Below are 23,839 nucleotides of genomic sequence, written 5' to 3' on the forward strand. Positions count from 1 at the left end.
GGCAGAATAACCTAATGAGGAATCTTGTCAGATGTAGTAGAATGAGAGAAAATAGGGTGATCGTATGGACACTCAGAATTTTTTTTTTTTTCTTTTTAAGGCCACACCCACAGCATATGGAAGTTCCAGGCTAGGGGTCAAGTCAAAGCTATAGCTGCCAGCCTACACCACAGCATATGGTGATGCCAGATCTCCAACCCACTGAGCGAGTCCAGGGATCAAGCCTGCATCCTCATGGATACTAGTCGGGTTTGTTTCCACTGCACCACAACGGGAACTCCCGGACACTCAGAATTTTGTTTGTTTTTTTGGTCACGCTCACAGCACACAAAAGTTCCTGAGCCAGAGATCAAACCCAAACCACAGAAGTGGCTCAAGCCAGAGCAGTAACAACACTGGATCCTTAACTGCTAGACCACCAGGGAATACCTCAGAATTTTAATAATAAGAATTTTGTAGTCAAAATATGTTTTGGGAAGATAAAATTTGCAGGGAACATCCAGAATATACTGGAAGCCTAAGATCCCAAAAAGCAGGAGTCCTAAGTATGAGGCAGTTGCAATTTTCTGTCGTTGGATAGCAAAGGGCTCAGTCATGTCAAGGAGAACCTCAGGAGTTGCCCAAATTCACACAGATACACAGTGATACTGTTGGGATCCAAATCCAAGACTTCTATGCTTGAAAGCCCACACTTTTTTAGTGCTTCTTTGAGGGCAGAGAAAGTGAAGATGAGGTGATCAGGATTTGGTGTCTACAAAGTCTGAGGTGGAATTCCAAGGAGCATTTCTTGTCAAGAGACATATGTAGAAGCGAGTTTTCAAGGAATTATGGAGGAACTAGATAACAGTGAAACAGCCTCTAAAACTGTTAGAATGATTAAACAGTAAGTGGAGCTAGTCACTTGCTGTGCAAATATTTATTTCCATGCAACCAACCAAAAATTGTGTCTAATATCATTTTTGCTCAGATGGTTGCTTTTTCCTATTTTCTAGGTTCCCTAATGTTATTCATGCCCTGAGACCAAGGGTCTGTGGCCAGCATCACTTAGTGACCTGTGTTTTGGTCTCTCTTTCCTCACTTTCCATTCGTAAGGAAATTGGATTGTTTGAGAAAGGCCAAAAATGACTTTTGGGATGACTCTGTCATAATAAGCTAGGAAAAGAGTAGAACTAGCAAAATCTTTACATCTCCTTATTTGTAAAAGAAAACTATGGGCCTCATTTTAAGTGAGCTTAAAATGACGAATACCAAAAGCAGATAGCAACATCTGTATATGGCTCTTGGGAAATCTTTCAGGACACAACTGCTCCTTGTTAAGGGGCTTCAAATTTGGGGATTGGCTTTGAAAATAATTCAGTCTTTAAAAACCCCAGACTTGGAGTTCCCGTCGTGGGTCAATGGTTAACAATCCGACTAGGAACCATGAGGTTGCGGATTCGATCCCTGGCCTTGCTCAGTGGGTTAACGATCCGGCGTTGCTGTGAGCTGTGGTGTAGTCGCAGATTCGGCTCAGATACTTCGTTGCTGTGGCTCTGGCCTAGGCCAGCGGCACCAGCTCCGATTCACCCGTAGCCTGGGAACCTCTATATGCTGCAGAAGTGGCCCAAGAAATGGCAAAAAGATCAAAAAAAAAAAAAAACAAAAAACAAAAAACCCAGCCTTGGAAATTCTTTTTTCCCTTCGAAGATGTACAATGTACGGAGAAAAAGTGCTCGGTCGTAGTAATACCAGTTGTGTGTTTTGTGCTTTCCCCCTGCCTAGGGCATCATTGCAGAGTATAACAAAATCAATGATGTGAAGGAGGACGATGACACGGAGAAGTTCAAGGAAGCCATCGTGAAATTCCATAGGCTGTTTGGAATGCCCGAGGAAGAGAAACTCGTCAACTACTATTCCTGCAGCTACTGGAAGGGGAAGGTCCCCCGTCAGGGCTGGATGTACCTCAGCATTAATCACCTCTGCTTTTATTCTTTTCTAATGGGAAGGGAAGGTAAGTTCTCTAGAATTTCAGAGGGACGCTTTAGAATGTCTGCTGAGCTTTGCCCTGAACTCATAAACCACATCCAAACATCAGCAGCAAATCTGGGAGTTCCCATTGTGGCACAGAGGAAATGAATCCGACTAGGGTTCAATGCCAGACCTTGCTCAATGGGTTAAGGGTCCGGTGTTGCCATGAGCTGTGGTGTGGGTCGCAGATGCGGCTTGGATCCCACGTGGCTGTGGCTGTGGTGTAGGCTGGCAACTGTAGTTCCGATTTGATGCCATATACTGCGGGAACCCCCATCCATATGCTGTGGGTGTGGCCCTCAAAAGCAAAAAGCAAAAATAAATAAATAAATAAGTCTGTAGTTGCAATTGAGCCAGCACTATTCTTGATGATTTAACAACTTAATCCAGTTTTGCCTCAATAGTTGTAAAGAAACTGCTCATGAAACAAGAAAGATTCACTAAAGGTATAATTTGTTTAGTAGACATGGACTTGAATCCATAACAATCCTAACAGAATTGTTCTGGTCCAGATTTGTCTCTTAAAACAAAAAGGCAAAGGAATGATAAATACAGGCGCACAAACGCAAAGGAGTTGAGTGAGATGAGGGGGTGGGCTGGTGAGATTACAATATCTTGAAAGGATTTTAAGGAGCCAGGTGTTGACCCAGCCCTGTTTCCTGTGCTCAGCCAAGCTGGTGATCCGGTGGGTGGACATCACGCAGCTGGAGAAGAATGCCACGCTGCTCCTGCCTGATGTGATCCAAGTGAGCACGAGGTCCAGTGAACATTTCTTCTCCGTGTTTCTCAACATCAATGAGACCTTCAAGTTAATGGAGCAGCTCGCCAACATTGCCATGAGGCAGCTCTTAGACAATGAGGGGTTTGAGCAAGACCGATCCCTGCCCAAACTGAAAAGGAAATCTCCTAAAAAGGTGTCCGCTCTAAAACGGTAGGTGACAGAGACGTTGAGGCCTGCAGACTTTAGAAGCAAGAAACCCATCTGTTCGCTTATGAAATGAATGTTTTCTGAACAACTTCAGGGGTTTAGAGCACTGTTCTCGGTATAGATACAAAAATGAAAAAGACGGCCTGAGGCACTCATCGTTACCAGTAAGTGAGGCAGACACAACCAGGACCTCTTCTGGTTCTATGAACCTGTAGGGAGACAAGCAGGGTGGGTAGGAAGGACCTCTCAGCTGAGGCTTCTTAGAGCTGGGCTCTCAAGGCATAGACGGAATTACTTCTTTAGCGTCAGTGGGATGGATATTTCAGACAGAGGGAGTAACAAGTGATGGGAGAAGCACAGAGGAAAAGCAGAATGGGAAGTTAGTCCATCACACACGAGGAAGGTGGCTGGGTGCAGGATCAGGAGGGACTGCAGAGAAGTGTGAAGGTGTGCATGGAGCCACCCCTAACTGAGATGGGGATGAGGGAACAAAGAGCGTGCCCAAGGGATGGGAGGACTCAGTTTTGATCATATCAAGTTGCCTGCAGGACATCTAACTGGACAGCTGTCCAGTAGGATACATGAAACTGGCAATCATTGCTGACATTACATTGTCAGCTGGTAATCGGAGCTTGACAAGCAGTCACAGCAATTCAAATGTCTTTGGTGATTTGAGACATATTTGGATAGAATAATAAGATGGGTTATTGCAGTGGGTTGGATAGCACATGAAAGGCAAGGTGAGGGAATTAGGCCATAGAGACTGCTTTCTCAAGAAAATCAATGATAAAGGATGAGGGCTTGGTCTTCTTAGGATGAAGAAGATTTGAACAGGAGATATAGTATGAAGTAGGCAGATGGGAAGAGTTTGTTGGTGAGGGTAACACAGGGCCAGAAGGGAGCATGGAGAGAAAGCTATAAGAAAATGAGTAATTTAACAAGTGGCATCTCATTGCATGTGGGAAAGGAAGTCACTCTCCCTTTGAAACGGGGAAAGGAGGTAAAAGTAGGAAGTAATTTTGGAAGTGTAAGGGAGGAAATTGGAGGGTCTGTTTTTGCCCTTGAAGCCAGAAACTGGGCCATCAAGGGGCTGAAGTGGCATAAGCTTGAGGGGAGAGGTTTAAATAACCACCACGATGAACAGGAAAAAGGAACTCATTAGTGAAAAGGTTGAAGTCACAGGAGGACCCAGCTGAGGCTAGAGGCCCTCGCTGTCCAGGAGGTGGGTCATTCCTGGGTTTTAGGCAATTTTGTTGTCCATTCAAGGCGGACAGTGATGGCCAGCAGATTCCCCTTGTGTGGCTTTTGTGTGTTCTCATTAGATCATTCTTAAAAGATAAGGCGCTGAGAGTGACTCTGGATAAGTATAAATGTAATCATCTCTTTGGAAATGACTGTATTCTTTTAGAAATAGAATTAAGTTCCTGTCTAGGCTTTGGTTGCCTAAGATCCTTTATCATTTACAGCTATTGATTGTGAAGTGACTACACAAGGGACCTAAATATATTAAAATAATTTTGTTATGCTCTGGGGTCATAGTTTGATGTTAACTCCAGCAGCAAGCCAAGAAGGTAGGAATAAGTCTGACAAACTGGAGGAGGGAAGGATGGGCTGGGGAGCCTCCGCTGCCGCATCCAAGTATTGAAACTTTTCTCTTGCCTGAGTTGAGTTATTGTTGCTTTCCAGCGACCTTGATGCCAGGGCAAAGAGTGAGAGATACCGTGCGCTTTTCCGGCTGCCCAAGGATGAGAAGTTAGATGGCCACACAGACTGCACCCTGTGGACGCCTTTCAACAAGATGCATATTTTGGGACAGATGTTTGTGTCCACAAACTACATCTGCTTTACCAGCAAGGAGGAGAACCTGTGCAGCCTCATTATTCCTCTCCGAGAGGTAAGTGGCAGGTGGCAATGGGTGTTTTAAGAGTTTTATTGGGAGTTCTCTTGTGGTGCAGTGGGTTCAGGATCCAGCATTGTCACTGCCACAGCTTGGGCCATGGCAGTGGCGTGGGTTCGACCCCTGGACCAGAAACTTCCGCCTGCTGAAGGTGCTGCTAAAAATTAAAAGAGAGAGAGAGAGTTTTATCGGTCATACTTTCTCTGTGTCTTTTACAAGCTGTGAGTTGGCTTTTCACCATAGGTGAGTGTTCATAATTCTTGGGTGGAACCTGCCAGTCTTTTATGTGCTGTCATTGGCTGTAAGTGACCCTGGGACCTGCGGGATCTCTTTTTCCAGAGGCAGCTGGTGTTTTAGAATATAGATTTCATTCTTGTTCAGGAAAGGTGAGGCCAACAGAACAGGAGGTGACTGTCAATGAAAAGACTACTTGTTACACCCATGGATTCCACTGGGTGGGGGGGCACCCTGTGCACCGGGACCACACAGGAAAGCACCCGGGTGGGTCAGCAGGCAGACTTGCAGGGGAAAACCTGGGCCATGGGAAGAAATAGGCAACGCAGGGTAAGCAGGCTTAGGATGGGCCAGTTGACTAATTTCAGCCGGCTCTAGGGCAGAGGGCCTGTCCCTAGGTGTCTCGGCCCTGGGGTGATAGGGCAGGTGAATAGTGGCCCTGAATGTGAGAGCCGATGAAGGAGGTCACTGGGGTGTGGGTTCTGGATTGGTTGGTTTGCCTGTGAAAGGCCTGCTCAGACATGAGTGCTTTCCTCTCTCCAGGAGTTGGCTAACTCTGGGACCAGTGTTCGTAAAAGGGGCATCAAGGCCCCAAGATGTGAAAATGTCAGATACAGAAACTAGAAGAAAATGTGGTTACTACACCTGGCTCATAGCTAGAACAGCTGGGTCCTTAGGGGAGATGGTCCAGCTTGAGAATTAGGATCAGAAAGCCAAGTGTTCAGATCTGTCTGGTCCATCGACTCTCTGTCGTAGAACCCCTGAGACCACCAGTTGTGGTGACAGATTCCTGAGCCCATCCCAGACCTTCTTCTGGGTTTCTGCATGTTCTGCAGCTGATGCGCACGGGCAGTGAAGGGTGAGAAACAGTATTGATGTATCTGGGCTGGAGGGGGTTCTGTCACATCCCCACAGTCATAGGTTATTTGTGTGGAAGCCTTACTATTTGGGTTGAGAAGCAACTCAGGTTAGGATGGCCTGGGCTGGCAGGCCTGCAGTTTCTAACTTGGCAACTTTCAACCCACTCTGGTCCTTTGCTAAAAACTAAGATGTTAGAAGCTTTGGCTATTTGTTCAAGATTGACCCTTTGTTAAGATGCCCTATAGTAAAAGCTCAGAGTTGCCCTCTGCCCTATTTTTTTTTTTTTTTTTTTTTTTTTTGCCATTTCTTGGGCCACTCCTGCAGCATATGGAGGTTCCCAGGCTAGGGGTCAAATCGGAGCTGTAGCTGCCGGCCTACACCACAGCCACAGCAATGTGGGATCTGAGCCGCGTCTGCGACCTACACCACAGCTCATGGCAACACTGGATCCTTAACCCACTGAGCGAGGCCAGGGATCGAACCCAAAACCTCATGGTTCCTAGTCAGATTCGTTAACCGCTGAGCCATGACAGGAACTCCTGCCCTATTTTTTAAAATCATTTATGTAAGCAAACTTTTTCCCCCTTGTTTTAAAAATATTGTATCATTATCGCAGAAAATTTGTAAAAATACGAATCAAAAGAAAACAAATTCACCCCTAGTCCCACCATTCAAAGATGACCATCATTAATCTGCTGTACAGCTTTCCAGGCTCTCTTTATACTACTGTGTGTGCCTTTTATAGTATTTAGATATAAAACATAAAGAATTTTTATTTTTTGCTTATTTCCCATAATAGTGAGTGTACACCAAACTTCTCCCATATTGTAAAATTTTCTTTTACTATGCAACTTTTAGTGGCTACGTATTATTCCATAAATGGATATGTGTAGTTTTTTTCTTATTATTTTGGTTACCTATGCTTGGACCTTTGCATTGTTTTTAGTTTTCTCCCAATCATATGTGTAATTTTCCTTAAATCATAAATTCCTAGAAGTCGAACTGGTGGATTTAAAAGAATGTAGAATGTGAGGCAATTGAAAAATCTGATTCTTGTAGGGTGAGTTAACTGATATTATAACACATTCTGGGGCCAGGAATTTTGGGGGCTGAATTCTGAGATGGATAATTCATTGTCTCTAAAAAGCATTTCATAACTTTTACTAGCAAACTTACCTTCTTTGTCTTAGAGAGGTACTAACCTTTGTGTGTGTGTGTGTGTGTGTGTGGTATCATTGACATAACATATTAGTTTCAGGTGAGCAGTGTATTTGATACTTGTATATATTGCAGAATAATCGCAAGTCCAGTTAACATCTGTCATCATATGTAGTTTCAAGGCTGTTACTAAGAATTTTCTTCGACAAGTACTACCTAATGGAATAAAGCCCAGTGACCTGAACCGGCTAGGAAAACCCATCCTGGGGTTAAGAGTGTATCGTGGATGTGTCATTTATGAATCTGAGTCATCACTCTGTTTATCCAGAGGGAACTGAGGAGCAGAGAGGGGCTGGGAGCCACTGTCCAGACGCCTGCCCTCCTGCTCCCCATGTCTGGGTTGGGTCTGGTTTTGTGTACATTTTAATGGGATTGACAGTACAATAGTAATAGCTCTCGGGGATGGTGAAGAGTGTTGGTTGATACCCTTAGCCCATCTTCTGCCTGCTGGTTTTCCCGACAGCCAGGCAGAGATAATGCAGTCATATTTCAGCGTGAGCCAGAGGAGGGACACTGTCGAAACAGCAGTTGAAAGTAAAGAGTGTTGTAGTTGCAGGATGCAACTTTAAAGAAATGTTCAGTTGAGACAGCGATGCCCTTTCCTTTAACCTGCTGAATCGCTGAGATATACTAACGGTAAATCCCTAATCACAACTAATGGCAGAGGGACTTAATGTTTATACCTCTAGGTATGGTAATGACACAAACAGCAGGGCAGGGTCCTACCCTCCACCCTCCACCTGCCACCCTCCATTGGGGTCTGTTTCAGTAGAGGCTGTTCTGAGTTAAGCTGATTGATGAGCGAGCAGGAGCCTCCGTGGGAACACCACATCCTCCTTGGAACAGCTACCTGTAGAACTGTACAGACTAGGAATGGTTGTTTTATTTAATTTTGTAGAAATAAGCAGAAATATTGACTGGAGATCGTTAATACATATTCCACATGCAGACTTAAGGTAGACCCAATTGACGCGTGTTAAATGTGTTTATACAGAATCATGTTGCTGTCGATTTGGAGGAAATTACTGAGGCAGCAAAGCAAGAAGATCAACTGAACTGATCAGGGTCCCTACTAGAGATCCCAGATGCAGCCTGCCTTTCTTTTTTGTCAGTCCCAAATTACCTTGTAAATATTCTATATGAAACACAAAGATTTGAAGCCTGTGGAAGTTCCTGGGCCAACCTGTCTATTTTATAATCCAAGCTGGTAATGAAAATGTGTCTCATTATTTGGTAGAATATTCAGATTTAGCTGTTGCCTTTTCCTGGTGGCACAAAGCTTATGGGGTAGAATTTTACTCAAACTCATTTGCCGGTGAAAAATATGTTGTAACCCAGGTGAACCTTCCTAGGTTTTCTGTGGGAGCTTCCTTGCTGTCTCTGTACTCGTGACCCAGCAGGGCACAGGACTTTCCACCTTGACTTCAGCAAGGTCCACATGCTCTGCTTCAGGCACAGAACTTAAAAGAGCCTTTCCTTCTCTTTGCATTCTCTTGCCGAAAGAAAGCAGAAAAAATTTGTTGGGAGACAAAGAATTATTTATAGGTTTTTTAATTTTGTACTTACTTTTTATTCAATTTTTAAAAATTTTTATGGCTGTAGTTTATGGAGGAAATGTATTTCACATGATAGTGCTGATGAGGAGGTTGAACTGAACCTGTCTAGACTGCTTACAAGTGGAAAAGAAGAAGGAAAGAAATTCGATTCTAAGTACATAGTCAGAGCTGCTGCAAATAAGTCATTTATCTAGGGCGGGTCTTGAGATTTTCTTCCTAATGTGCTAAAGAAAAAAAGTTGTCATTCATTTATCCTAGTTTCTAGTTGATGAAAATTCTATTATAAACCATCAAATCTATGTCATCATTTCAAAGCTAAAACAGATGCCCCTCTTTCCTACTTTTTTCCTGGTGTACACCTGCTTCGCCACACACACACAGTCTCTCTCTCTCTCTCTCTCTCTCTCTCTCTCTCTCTCTCTCTCTCTCTCTCGGGCAGATAGGGTTGCAGTTAAGCTGTTTACATCATATCTGTTCAGAATCAAGCCTTTAAAACTTTGAAGTGGTAGGAAGTAAGGGATGCAAAGCCCTGGAGTCTCACTGAGACATTTCGAAGGATTGGTGGTGTTTTGAAAGCCATCCCTGCATTAAGCTGGTAAAAGGAACCAGTATCGTAGTTTGTTTCTGTCCTTTATGGATGATACAGAAGCTTGGAGCCCTCTCTCTTACGACTCCATAAAATTTTAATGAAAATCAAAGAATTCCTTCTCCACAGGGTTTCTCAGCCTTGGTGCTGTTGACTCTTGGGCGGGACTTTGTCAGGGGTGGGGTTGGGCTGTCTGGGTCCCTGCAGAGCAGGATGGTCAGCTGCATCCCTGTCCTCTCTCCCCATGAGATGCCCGTGGTACCCTCCACTTGTGATAACCAGAAGTGCCTCTAGATGTTGCCAGATGCCTCCTGGGGGGAAAAAAAATCAACCCAGTTTATAAGTGCTGATTTAGAAAGACTGGCAAGATGATTCCAGCTCCGGTTTCATTTGTTACAAGCTATTTTATTTTATTGGAACAGAGTGAAAGACTTTCAACTTGCCTCAATAAAATGCGGGTGGCTCCTATACAATTTTAAAAGTGTTGTGGTCTTTCCTCAGTGCTGCTCAGAGGTTGCTATTGGGCTCTTTGGGTCCTGTTTCTTTTCAGGTGACGATTGTCGAAAAGGCAGACAGCTCCAGCGTGCTCCCCAGTCCATTATCCATCAGCACCAGGAACAGGATGACCTTCCTGTTTGCCAATTTGAGAGACAGAGACTTTCTAGTACAGAGGATCTCTGATTTCCTGCAACAGACCACCTCCAAAATATACTCCGACAAAGAGTTCGCTGGAAGCTACAACAGTTCAGATGATGAGGTCTGTAGAAGGCACCTGTGGGTGTCTTGGTTTGTCTCATTACTCTTCCTCAAGGGTGTTCACCTCCTTGCCCATTTTGTTTGATCGTCAAGCTTTGCCCCTGTGCTGAGATGAACCACCTACCCTGATGCCCAGAGCAATAGCTCATTTTTTTTTTTTTCTGTCTTTTTAGAGTCATACCCATGGCATATGGAAGTTCCCAGACTAGGGGTTGAATTGGAGCAATAGCTGCCGGCCTACACCACAGCACAGCAACACGCCAGATCCGAGCCACGTCTTTGACCTACACCACAGCTCATGGCAACGCCGGATCCTTAGCCCACTGAGCGAGGCCAGGGATCTAACCCGTAACCTCATGGTTCCTAGTCGGATTCGTTTCCGCTGTGCCACGACGGGAACTCCAGCCATATCTCATTTAAATCTCACGCAGTTTGTAATTGGGATCAGAGAGCTGGACAGAACCTTAGAGATCATCAGGCCTACTAACCTTCTTCTTTCACTGTTGAGGGCATGATAAAGTAATTGGTTCTGGTTGTGTAGCAAGTGACTCTGGTCTATATGAATAACCTTGTTGGGAATGGTTGATCCGTAAATAAAGTCTAAATAAAGTCTCAATCCTGAAATACAACATCATTATGACTTGATTATGACGCAATACAAACTGTGTCCCTGTTGAGTTAGGCCCTGGACCAACATCCAGGGAAACTGGAGCCCTGGAAGGTAGTGATTAGCTCAAGTGATAGAACAGCTTACTGGCAGCTAAAACATGTTGTAAAAATGATGAGCTCTTAAGTAACAACCCTGCCTCTGTCCTCCTGCTCCAAACTTATGTGGGCATTTTTTTCTTTTTTCTTTTTTTTTTGGTCTTTTAGGGCCTCACCCTTGGCATATGGAGGTTCCCAGGCTAGGGGTCCAATTGGAGCTATAGCCGCCAGCCTATGCCACAGCCACAGCAATGTGGGATCTGAGCCACATCTGCAACCTACAGCACAGCTCACAGCAATGCCAGATCCTTAACCTGCTGAATGAGGCCAGGGATCGAACCGGAGTCCTCATGGATGCTAGTTGGGTTCATTAACCACTGAGCCATGATGGGAACTCCTATGTGGGCATTTCTGAGGCACCAGAAACTAAAGAGGAGGTGAAGGAGGCGGCCCCATAAGCACTTAATTCAACCACATCATGCTTTACATGCACACTAAGCGGAGAGGCAAATAACCAACCAGTTTGTCACCAAAATGCATCTAAAATACAGGGGACACCTATTTGGGGCATTGACGCCTGCGACCCATGACCCCATCTAATGCCGATGCTGGTGCTGGCGTGCTGCCTTTCTCACGTGATAAGAAACCTCTTGGGAACCATGGCATGTGTAGCTGGTAGTGTCTGTCCAGAGGATGCTTGTAGAAGTAGGTTCCGGGGTCCAGACTGTTTCAGTGCCTTGTCGCTCTCTGCATTGGCAGGTGTATTCTCGGCCCAGCAGCCTCCTTTCCTCCAGCCCCCAGAGGAGTACCAGCTCCGACGCCGATGGAGAGCGCCAGTTTAACCTCAACGGCAATAGTGTCCCCACTGCCACACAGACCCTGATGACCATGTATCGGCGGCGGTCTCCTGAGGAGTTCAACCCCAAATTGGTGGGTGCCACTCCCTCTTGCTTTCTGTATTACAGTGATAATTACAGATAACTACAGTGATGTTGCAGAGCTTCCTATATTACGGCGATAAAGTTTAAAAAAAATCTTAAGTAACCTCATAAATCTGTCCGTAGATATTTTCCTACAAGTAAAGCAGATTTTTTTTTAAATATGTCATTGGCTTTCAGAGTGACTTCTTCGTGTTAGGAGATGAATGATCGAGGGTCCAGGGGACATTTTATTCTCTTGTTGAAGTCAACCCACAAATAAGTCTGTAATTTCTCTGGCCTATAATTTCTCACTTGAAAAATGTCCACTCAGTTTCCCTTGGAAGTGTGGACATAAAGACCTAAATAGAATTTGCATTCTGCTGACCCATCTCAGGTAAGTGGAATTCTAACTCTGGCCCAGAAAGGTCATGACAGAACCGCAGGCTATGATACATATGTCGAAATAGGAAAGGACTCTGGAAAAATCTGAGTTCTTCGTTCTCATGAATTCCACGCAGAACTTAACAGTCCTGCTCACCAGGGGACATGTTCGGGCCTTCCATCCAACTTGTCCTTTCCATCCTTGAAGTACTTGGGGATGTCGTAATGTTTCATTATCCGTTGCAGGCCAAAGAGTTTTTGAAAGAGCAAGCCTGGAAGATTCATTTTGCTGAGTATGGGCAAGGGATCTGCATGTACCGCACGGAAAAGACCCGGGAGCTCGTGCTAAAGGGCGTGCCGGAGAGCATGCGTGGGGAGCTCTGGTTGCTGCTGTCAGGTACGGCCGAGCTTGCGCTGGGAGCACTGGCCCCAGAGTGTGCGGGATCCCAGGCTGCCCTCCCCCCTTTCTTCATGCACCAGGATGCTTTCAAATATGCACACCCCAGATTCAGTGCTAAGTCACTGCTCCTTGCCAGGGTGTTGGAAAGCCTTCCATTCCTCTCCCCTCCATAAAATATGGGACACGTAGTCAACAGTCCAGATGTTAAAGCCATCGCCCCTTGAGTCCTCATAACCTCGTCCATTTCTTCACCAACGCTATTTAGGAAGGAACAGAACCCGAAGAAAAAGTATAATTCTTGATTTTTGGAGTCCTTTTTTCCCTCCTCCTGGCGGCGTCAGCCTCACTGAGGATGCTGAGGTGTGGCATAGGGTCAGAACAGCCACTGGGGTGAGAAGAAGGTAGAAAGAGGGGCATGAGAGAACCTCGTCCTTGATTTCTGCCACCTCCTGAATTTGCTGGTTATCACAGGAGATGAGGAAGAGAGGCCAGAATTGGCCCTAGGACAGGACACCTATCGGGATCATAGTTACACTTCAAGTTGGAGGTGCCAGGAAGGACAGCAGCGGATGTGTCCTGGACCCATGCGGAAGCTGTGTCTATCATAACTGGTCCACCACCAGGCTCGTGCCCAAACATAATGCCATCAGGTTAAACCTTTGAGCCCTGCCGCAGAAACCAGAGGTCCTTCAGGCTAAGCCCACAGCTCCTTGCTTCAGCCTCAAGCAGCCAGTGTTCCCCAGGGCTTTATTCTGTCACAAACATCAGAGCATTCCTTTGGGTGTCACCTGTCTTTAGTATGTAAATCAGTTGCTCTGCCTGGCTGGGGCCCTGAAGTATAATCATTTTAATCATTTTAAATAGGCTCATGTGAAAATTTTTGTTCGAACCTAGATGGTCTGACGCAAGTGCTATTCTCAAAGCCTTTTATTTTAAAAATGACATCAAGTCATTTTTACAAGAAAGACAGAAAAAAAACAAAACTTGTAGCTCTCTCTAAACGTGGCTATAAATGGTAATGGCCTATAATGAGATGTATTAACATCTCAAAAGTAGGAGGATAGAATTCCAAAAAACAATTCGTTTTATCTGTTTCACATAAAACTAGTTTGTTCTGTCCTCATTTATATGTCTTGTTTTTCATTTGCCTCAAGTGGCCCAGCCATTGCTTCTTACATAGAAACCCAGTTTTGAGTCAGATCATCTCTAATGACTAATCCAGCCCGAGAAGAGGCACACCATCCAGTCTGCTGTCTTCCTTGGGTTTGATGAACTAGTCACCTTGATGACCTGATTCAGATCGCTGCCAGAGGAAGCCAAAAAATTCCGTCCTCATCTTCCTTATTCAAAGTGGAAGTTCTTTACGGCCACATTTATTTATTTATTGTCTTTTGAGGGCCACACGTGTGGCATATGGAAGTTCCCAGGCTAGGGGCCCAACCGGAGCTGCAGCTGCCAGTCCACACCACAGCTCATGGCCACACCGGATCCTTAACCCACTGATTCAGGCCAGGGATTGAACCTTCGTCCTCATGGATGCCAGTTGGGTTCGTTACTGCTGAGCCACCATGGAACTCCTACAGCCACATTTTAGACGAAAATGAATTTCCCAGTGGGCACGAGAGAACAGCATACAGCAGCCCACAGCCTTGTGGTTGAGACACGTTTAGGGTTAGACCTGGCATTTTCTTTATCGGTGACAGGCTACGTGAGGCCAGAGTGTGACGTGGTCCACACACCACCTCTCTTGGGTAGAGAACAGAGCCCATACTTCCAGCCTGTGCACGAGGGTTGGGCTTCGGGGGGAGGCCAGCCTGCCTACGAGGAGAGTTGTCTGGGTCCTGCCCTGCTTCCTGTGACTCTCAGGAGCCCTGTACCAGGACCTGGCTCAGGGTACCACTGCAGTGGGTTGCAGGCCAGATGGCCAGAAATCTTTGCACTTCTCCCTTGAGAAGAGAACAAAAGTCAGTGTTAAGTTGCCATCAAGCAGACTGCCTTTCCAGGGCAAGTGTGAGTGGGAAGGCTGGCTTTCTGGTGACCATCGGCAGCAAGGACAGGGTCGGCCTCGGGCTCTGATTTCCAATCAGTGAAATACAGATCAGTTTACCCTGTCATTAAACGTGTGTGTATTTAACACATGTACATGTTTAACTATATAATATGTACATATATGTATGTGTATTTTATATGTATATGTGTGTGTGTGTATATATATAATTTGTACTTACATAAATTATATTTAACTAGATTTAGATACTTGTATCCAGGTTTTTCTGGCTTCAAGAATCTTTTTTAAGGAGTTCCCATCGTGGCTCAGTGGTGGCAAACCCAAGTAGTGTCCATGAGGATTCGGGTTCGCTCGGTGGATTGAGGATCTGGTGTTGCCATGAGCTGTGGTGTGGGTCTCAGATGCAGCTCGGATCCTGCTTTGCTGTGACTGTGGTGTAGGCTGGTGGGTGCAGCTCTGATTGGACCTCTGGCCTGGGAACTTCCATGTGTTGTGGGTGCGGCCCTAAAAAGACAAAAAAAGGAATCTTTTAAAAATTAGAGTTGATTTATAGTGTGGCACCAATTTCTGCTATACAGCAGAGTGACCCAGTCATACATACATAGATATACACTCTTTTTCTCATATTATCTTCCATCATGTTCTATCGCAAGAGATCGGATATTGTACTCTGTGCTGTATTGGGAAGCGTCAAGAATCTTAAAAGGCAAATATCTCAAAGCAGTGACCCTCACTCACCTGCGCATCCTCAACCTCCCCCCACCTTCTGCCCGACCCCCTGCCGCCACCCTCGAGAGGCTCCCCTCCAAGGCAGTGGCTCCTCACTCCTGGGAAGACCCTCTCGACCCCTGCAATTCTAAAAATCCCTCCACATACCCTGTAACTCGTCCTACTCTTCACTAGGGCTGTTTGAGCCCTTCAAAGCTTAAGCTTCCGCAAGCAGTTTTCAGACTTGTTTTGAGAGGCAGCACCTCCTTTTGCAAGTGAAATCCTGAGGAAAATTCCGATAAGATACGCTCTAGGCTGCCCTGGTTGAAGGGAGGGCTGAGACAGGTGGAGTCTCAGCTCAACTTGCTCTGCTCACCTCCCTGTTCTTCTCTGAGCAGCCCCCCAGGGTTGTCTGTGGAAGTTCCCTGGAACACAGGTGTTAAGTTGGAAACCTCTGCCTTAGGGGTTATTTGTTATTCATTGTTATTATTTTTTATTGAAGTATAAGCTAATTGACAGTATAGTGTTTCAGGTGTACAAGCATAGCGATTCCGTTATCTTTTTTCTGATTCTTTTTCATTATGGGTTATTATAAAATGCTGAGTACAATTCCCTGTGCTATACAGTAAATCCCTGTTGCTTATCTATTTTATATATAGTAGTTTGTATCTGTTAATCCCATACTCCTAATTTGTCCCTTTCCCACTCCCCATTTTTGGTAACCAGGAGTTTGTCTTCTATGTCTGTGAGTCTGTTTCTGTTTTGCAGACTCATTTGTTTTTTGTTTTGTTTTGTTTTAGATTTCACATGGAAGAGGTTTCATATAGTTTAGGAAGGCTTTTATTTTTTTATTTTTTATGTTTTTAATGATTTTTATTTTTTCCATTAGAGTTGGTTTACAGTGTTCTATCAATTTTCTACTGCATAGCAAAGGGACCCAGTCACACATATACATTCTTTTTCTCACATTATCTTCCATCATGTTCCATCACAAGTGACTAGATATAGTTCCCAGTGCTACACAGCAGGCTCTCATTGTATAGAGAGGTTGCTCAATGGCCGACTTACTGTGGAGCTGGAAGAAGGAAGGAGACCAGGAGTGACTTTGCAGTCTGGCCATGATTGTGACACACACATCATCACAGGATTTCATTATCTTACAAGTGTCCTCTGAGAGGAGGGAAGGGGAAGAGGCTGGGTGAGTAAGCTGTGGTTTCGGGGGTGGGCCTTCAACCCTCTGAGGTTGCATCTTTTGTGCATTTCCCAGGTGCCATCAACGAGAAGGCCACGCATCCCGGCTACTATGAAGACCTTGTGGAGAAGTCCATGGGGAAGTATAACCTCGCCACTGAGGAGATTGAGAGGGACCTCCACCGTTCCCTCCCAGAACACCCTGCCTTCCAGAACGAAATGGGCATCGCTGCTCTGAGGAGAGTCTTAACAGCTTACGCTTTTCGAAACCCTAACATAGGGTACTGCCAGGTGAATGTCGCAGTTGCGTGAGACTTTTAAAAAAATGACGCGATGGAGTTCCCATCATGATGCAGCAGTTAACAAATCCAACGAGGAACCATGAGGTTGCAGGTTTGATCCCTGGCCTCACTCAGCGGGTTAAGGATCTGGCATTGTCATGAGCTGTCGTGTATGTAGCTCACAGACACGGCTTGGATCCTGCTTTACTGTGGCTGTGGTGTAGGCCAGCAGCTGTAGCTCCGATTTGACCCCTAGCCTGGGAACCTCCACATGCCGTGGGTGCAGCTCTAAAAGAAAAGAGAGGAAAAAAATGTTGTGTTAGCCAGTAAGCAATGAGAAGAAAGGCTTTATGGTTAAGAGAGCGGTTACTGGACGAGGGTCTCTTGACCTTGGTACTCCTGACATTGTGGACTGGATAATTCTTTGTATGGGGCTGTCCTATGCTTTGTCACATGTTTAATAACATTCCTGTTTAATGACGTGTTTAATAGCATCTACTCACTAAATGCCAGTAGCACCCTCAAATGTGATAGCTAAAATGTCCTTAGTCATTGCCAGATGTTCCCTGGGGAGCAAATTCTCCCTGGGTTGAGAACCACTGTACTAAGCAGAGGAGCCGGGGAGCAAGAGCGCCCTTCTAGATCCACCACCACCTGGTGACCTAGCTGGTCATGAGCATGCCTGTGCTCCAGGTCTTTATGGCTGGGTTCTGGGTCCCCCAGTGCTCTTACTTTGCCTGTCCTGAGCAATTAATGTCTCTGAGGATGTAGCTTTTATATGCTATGGTTATATTTTAATGCACATTAAAATAAATGCTTGATCCAGTATAAAAAATATTGCCCATATGCCAACTAAAAGTATCCCTTGTACTAGTATAGATACCACAATGGGGAAGCACTAAGAGATTGTCCTTAGATTTAAAGGTCACATGTTTGGCGAGGTCTTCCCTGACCATCTAGCTAAAAGCTAAAGCAGGCTTTATTCCCCTGCCCACTCGAGTGAATGGGCACAGGCACACCCCCCCCACACACGCACACACACACATAGCACAGTTCTCTCTGTGCCACATTGTTTTATCTTTCTGATAGCACTTAATCTAAATACACCAACAAATTGATTAACCAACCTTTACATCTTCATTCTCTCTTTTTGACCCCAGAATTTATGCCTGCAAGACTTGTCACCACTGTAACCTCCCTTTCTCCCAATAACTAGTCCAGAGCCTGTTACCAAGTAGACTCTCAAAAGAACTTACCTTGACTAAATGACTAAGGATCTAAGCGTGACTATGGTTATGTTCGAGGCAGGCTAATTCTCAAGTGGAATTTTAATAATGATTTGGGAACATACTGAGTAAAGCTTACAAGAAAGAGCCTGTAATAGACCCAAATTCCTTTTTTGACATTTATATTGTAGAAGTCTGACGAACACTTACTGGTTTTGAGGGGATCAAAAGAAGTACAGGAGTGAGTTGGCTTCTAATATAATAGAGTTCATATTTATCTTTTGATCTTCCTCTTTTTAATTGAGAGGACTATTAAAGTAGTTGAGCCTTGAGTGATTATGAGCTAGCTGATAGTATCTTTTAATAAAGGGGGTTACTTTAGAATTAAATCCCTGTGACTTATCACTGCCAACCTTCGCCAGATGGAAATAATGGGCGAGGGCTCCAACTTTGAAAGGTTTCATTGTTCCCCGAGGAGAGCCTCAAGCCATGTGTACTTGGTTGTAGAAACAATTATGGAAGATGAAAAAGGCCATGTATACCTCACCGAATTAAGGATTAAAAACACTGAGATTTTAGCAGGTTAAAACTTTGTTCTTTGGACAGAGTTTTTGTATGAGGGTTTACGTGCATGAGGGGCTCGGTGAGTGTTTTTTTCACGGAGGCCCTTAACCGTGAACAGGCTCCAGGACTAAGGGTTTTTACATTTTTGAAAGAGTTGAAAGGAAAACAAAACTCTGAAGAATATGTGACTGTACCTTGCAAAGCCTTTAAATATGTATTATCTGTTTTTTTTTTTTTTTTTTTTTTAAGGGAAAAGGTTTGCTGGCTCCTGTGAGACTCTCTCAGTCATTTTTTCTTAGGTTAACAAAATCGCTTATACGTTAAAATGTGTTTGTGGTATTTAAAATGTATTTGACGACATTCTCTGTCATTCCCTTAGGCCATGAACATTGTCACATCAGTGCTGCTGCTTTATGCCAAAGAGGAGGAAGCTTTCTGGCTGCTGGTGGCTCTGTGTGAACGCATGCTTCCTGATTACTACAACACCAGGGTGGTCGGTATGTGGGATGCAGTTAACATTTTAACCCTTATCGCATCAGGAAGATGTTTCTAGAGACAAGACCCCAGCTGGACCCCCATTTCCAGTCACCATTAGGCAAAAGAGTATCCGACTACTCCAGTTTTCCAAGATGGGAATGAAAGGGCTTGAATGAACATAGATTACACCCAGAGGAGTCCCATGGAGCCTCTCCCGTGGAAAGAATACACATGTTCCACTGTTTTAGAAAACCTTTGATGTGGCTGTCATTCCGTGGCATGTGAGGGCCACACCAGGCACACAGGTCATCAATCCAAAGAGGTTTAACAGTTCTTTCTTGAAAACATGGAATCTGTGGAAAGCATTGAAAGAATACTTTTTTGAAAGTATTTAAAAAAGGAGTAGGCAGAATGGCATAGAAAAAATATATCCCAAGCTAAATTTCTAAGGTGTTTTTCAGACATTGAATTTTTTTTTTTTTTTTTGGTCACATGCATGGCATGTGGAAGTTCCCAGGCTAGGGGTTGAGTCGGAGCTGTAGCTGCCAGCCTACACCACAGCCATAGCAACACCAGATCCTTAACCCACTGAATGAGGCCAGGGATTGACTCGCATCCCCATGGATACTAGGTGGGTTCGTTAACCACTGAGCCAGAGTAGGAACTCCAGAAGGTGAACGTTTAAACAAATAATTAAGGTTATTCCTTATAATCCCCTCGAGCATTAGATATTCATTTTAGCTGTACAATCTTTGTGTTGCTAGTATAGCAAAAGACATGCTTTATGCTTTTTTCTGTGTTCTATCTTCATTTCTAAATTTTTGCACACTAATTTGAATCCTTGAAAATACTCTCCAGAAATGTCAGGAAGTTGATTGTGAATGCTTTTATGTGGGATAAACAATCATTTAAAAAACGATTCCTGGAATTTCTGATGTGACACAGTGGGCTAAGAATCTGACTACAGCAGCTTGGGTTGCTCTGGAGGTGTGGATTCGATCCCCAGCCTGGCATAGTGGATTAAAGGATCCAGCATTGCCACAGCCACAGTGTAGGTTGCAGCTGCAGCTCAGATTCAGTCCCTGGCCTGGGAACTTCCATGTGCCACGAATGCGGTTTAAAAAAGAAAGAAGGGAATGATTCCTTGATGCATGGGGACCATGCTTCCAGAAAGCTGTTTTGTTTGGGGTGGCGGGGGCGGGGAGGGGGTGTTGTCTTTTTTTTTTTTAAAGAGCTTGCCAGGAAATGTGGTGCCTTAGACATTTCATTCCTAGCCAAACATTATGTTGCCAACACAATAAATAATTGCGCACCAGGAACATTTTGTCAACTGCCGCTTTTCGACTGCCCTTAAAGATGCCATGTTATTGCTCTTTTATGGAAAAGGAGTAGGAGAAGAAGACCCCAGAAAGAGAAGATGTAGCTGGAATTTATGTGGGGACTTGGCATAGGAACTGGGGTTCTGTCTCGGCAGCCGTGGTGACCTGCATCACTCTCATCACGTCGCTGCATTGGGCTCACTGGTGAGAAGGTGCAGTTGGTTCACCCCTGGCCTTTTGTGTGTCCCCCCCCGCCCCCCGCTGCAGGTGCCCTGGTGGACCAGGGTGTCTTCGAGGAACTTGCCCGGGACTACGTCCCGCAGCTGTACGACTGCATGCAGGACCTGGGCGTGATCTCCACCATCTCCCTGTCCTGGTTCCTCACGCTCTTCCTCAGCGTCATGCCCTTTGAGAGTGCGGTTGTCGTGGTCGACTGTTTCTTCTATGAAGGAATCAAAGTGATATTCCAGTTGGCCCTGGCTGTGCTGGACGCCAATGTGGACAAACTTTTGAACTGCAAGGACGACGGGGAGGCCATGACCGTTTTGGGAAGGTATTTCTCAATTTGGAAAAGCACTTCTGGGCTTTCTTCTCTGTGCTTGCCATCTTTCTCTCTTCTTGGTTCCATGAGTCTTTTCTTTTTTTTTTTTTTTTTTTTCTTTTTTTTCTCTCTTTTAGGGCCGCGGCTGCAGCATGTGGAGGTTCCCAGACCAGCGGTCGAATTGGAGCTGTAGCCACTGGCCTACACCACAGCCACAGCAATGTGGGATCCTAGCCAAGTCTGTGACCTACACCACAGCTCATGGCAACACCGGATGCTTATTAACCCATTGAGCGAGGCCAGGGACTGAACCTGTGTCCTCATGGATGCTAATCAGATTCATTTCCACTGAGCCACAACAAGAACTCCGGTTCCACGAGTCGCAGTTGGCTTGATGGTAATCATAGTGCCCACTTCTCTCTGTGGCCCAGGATTTCTTTCCACATGCTTTGTCTTTGGAAGTGAAGTGAATTTCACTCTCTTTCTAAGGAAATTCTGGGTTTTTTGTTTTTTGGGTTTTTTTGGCTGTACCCATGGCACATGGAAACACCCAGGGATGGAGCCTGAGCCACAACGGTGACAATGCTGGACCTTTAACCTGCTGAGCCATGAGGGAACTCCAGGAAAATCTAGGCTTTTGTTTTAGTACACAGGGTTTGCAGGAAATGGGTGAACACCTGTAATGGGAGAATTCCAGATTCACCTCCCAGTGACTCCTGCTTCATTTTCTCTTCCAGGTATTTGGACAGCGTGACCAATAAAGACAGTACGCTGCCCCCCATCCCTCACCTCCACTCCCTGCTCAGCGATGACGTGGAGCCCTATCCTGAGGTCGACATCTTCAGACTCATCAGAACGTCCTATGAGGTAGGTCTTGTTCCCCGCCTGAGAGTTAGAGCCCTGAGTGCTCGGAGGGGCTTGGCTGGATGTGTTACCTCCACTTGCATTGCTGACCCGTGGCCATACCTGCTTCCTTTTGCCTTCTGAGCACTAGTTGCCAGAAAAGGCAGCTACCGGGCAGCCAACAGCTTCGAGCTCCAGAGATGGACACTGAAGGGTCCAACACTATGGAGCCAATAAACAACCAGCTCTGGTCCCCTGGTTCTTTGCTTTGCTCACCCTGAAGCCTCACCAAGTAGCGGCTCATATGCAGCTCTGGCTGAAGTGGGGCTGTTGAAAGCAGGCATGGGGAGGTTGACCTGCACAAATCAGTTCCCCTCCTAGGCTCATGCCGAGTCCTTTGGGCTTCTGGGAAGTAGACAAGCCGATCCTCAGTCAGAGACACACAGAGTACTCTTACCACCTTAGAGAGGGACCAGGGTCCTAGGATTCCTCTGAAATTGTCTGGGCCTGGGTGGGAGAGGGTGCCTCCCGGTCCTTGATGACTCCAGATCTGGTCCTGAATCCCACAGCAGAGCTCGTTGTGAGTCTAGGGGTGAAGGACCTGTACCTGATAGCATGTGGAGTTTGTGGAGCCCCCAGAACTCAGTACCCATTAACACCTCATGGTTATTTTATTTTATTTTATTTTATTTTGTCTTTGGGGGCCACACCTGCGGCAGATGGAGGTTCCCAGGCTAGGGGTCAAATTGGAGCTATAGCTACTGGCCTACACCACAGCCACAGCAACATGAGATCCAAGCCGCGTCTGTGATCTACACCACAGCACAAGGCAACACCAGATCCTTAACCCACTGAGCGAGGCCAGGGATCTAACCTGAGCCCTCATGAATCCTGAGCCATGAAGGGAACTCCCTCCTTGTTTTTTCTGAACATTAAGAAAGACCATGAATATTCCGCTGAGCATACTATACCCTCCCCGCATGTTTTGGGATCATGTGGCTGGTGATTGTCAGCATTCCAACCCGCAACAGCCTGGCTCAGGGAGAAATGATGAGGGTCGTGCTGAGGTCAGAAAAATCTTGAGAATCAAAAATTTGGTGCTTTTAAAAAATGAATATGGCTCCAGGAACCTTCTCAGAAATGTGTGTCCTTAACTCATAATGGGAGAAAGACCAGTAATTTACCATTTGAAGAAATTTTCATCGACACTCCGTAGATATCAATAACAAAACATTTAGGTATGTTTTAGAACCATAAAAGTAATGCATAGTTATTATAAGAAATGTAGAAACTGGGAGTTCCCTTCGTGGTGCAGCGGAAATGAATCTGACTAGGAACCATGAGGTTGTGGGTTCGATCCCTGGCCTTGCTCAGTGGGTTAAGGATGTGGTGTTGCCGTGAGCTGTGGTGTAGGTTGCAGATGTGGCTTGGATCCCGAGTTGCTGTGGCTCTGGCGTAGGCCTGCTGCTACAGCTCCAATTAGACCCCTAGCCTGGGAACCTCCATCTGCCACAGGTGTGGCCCTAAAAAGACCAAAAGACCAAAATAATAATAATAATAATAAATAAAAAAAATAAAATATGTTTCTATTAAAAAGTACTTTGTAACATTCCACTTTTCACTTAAAATATATCAGGAGCACTTGCTGATGTGTAATATATTGTTTGCAGCATTTCATAGATTTTTAATGTTCTGCTTTCATGAAGTGCTAGAATTTATTTAGCTGGTCCATTTTTGTTGGACATTTACTTTGGTTGCTTCCAAGTTTTTTTGTACCATATGGCAACCTTGTATCATATTATTATGTCTCTCTATAAAAGTATGACATTATATATGTATGATGTTATATATTATAGGATAAACTGGTACAAATAGTACATCTCTGATTTTTTTTCCTTAAAGTCCATAGATTTTCAGTAGTAGGTCAAAAAGTATGAACTATTTCTGGAGTTCCCATTGTGGCTCAGTGGGTTAAGAACCCAACTAGTATCCATGAGGATGTGGGCTCAGTCTCTGGCCCTCGCTCAGTGAGTTAAGGATTCAGTGTTGCCATGAGCTATGTTGTAGGTAACATATGCGGCTTGGACCCCGTGTTGCTGTGGCTGTGGTGTAGGCTGGCAGCTACAGCTCCGATTCGACCCCTAGCCTGGGAACCTCCATATGCCAAGGGTGTGGCCCTAAAAAGAAAAAGGAAAAAAAAAAAAGTATGAACTATTTCCAAGCTCCTGGCAC

The 23,839-nt window shown here is 45.2% G+C and overlaps 1 protein-coding gene across 1 annotated transcript in view; it reads left to right on the forward strand.

Moving 5' to 3' along the window:
- The window catches only part of TBC1D9 (TBC1 domain family member 9), a 115,438-nt gene that overhangs the window by 70,454 nt on the left and 21,145 nt on the right, over positions 1-23,839 (forward strand). The window contains exons 4-13 of the mRNA XM_021101555.1: positions 1,762-1,990; positions 2,677-2,938; positions 4,622-4,829; positions 9,838-10,044; positions 11,508-11,678; positions 12,296-12,446; positions 16,433-16,647; positions 18,807-18,924; positions 20,491-20,776; positions 21,502-21,631. Of these exons, the coding sequence (XP_020957214.1) occupies positions 1,762-1,990; positions 2,677-2,938; positions 4,622-4,829; positions 9,838-10,044; positions 11,508-11,678; positions 12,296-12,446; positions 16,433-16,647; positions 18,807-18,924; positions 20,491-20,776; positions 21,502-21,631 (1,977 nt within the window). The remainder of the gene's footprint in view (positions 1-1,761; positions 1,991-2,676; positions 2,939-4,621; positions 4,830-9,837; positions 10,045-11,507; positions 11,679-12,295; positions 12,447-16,432; positions 16,648-18,806; positions 18,925-20,490; positions 20,777-21,501; positions 21,632-23,839) is intronic.

The sequence above is a fragment of the Sus scrofa genome, chromosome 8 (genome assembly GCF_000003025.6).
Source record: "Sus scrofa isolate TJ Tabasco breed Duroc chromosome 8, Sscrofa11.1, whole genome shotgun sequence".
Taxonomy (NCBI): Eukaryota; Metazoa; Chordata; class Mammalia; order Artiodactyla; family Suidae; genus Sus; species Sus scrofa.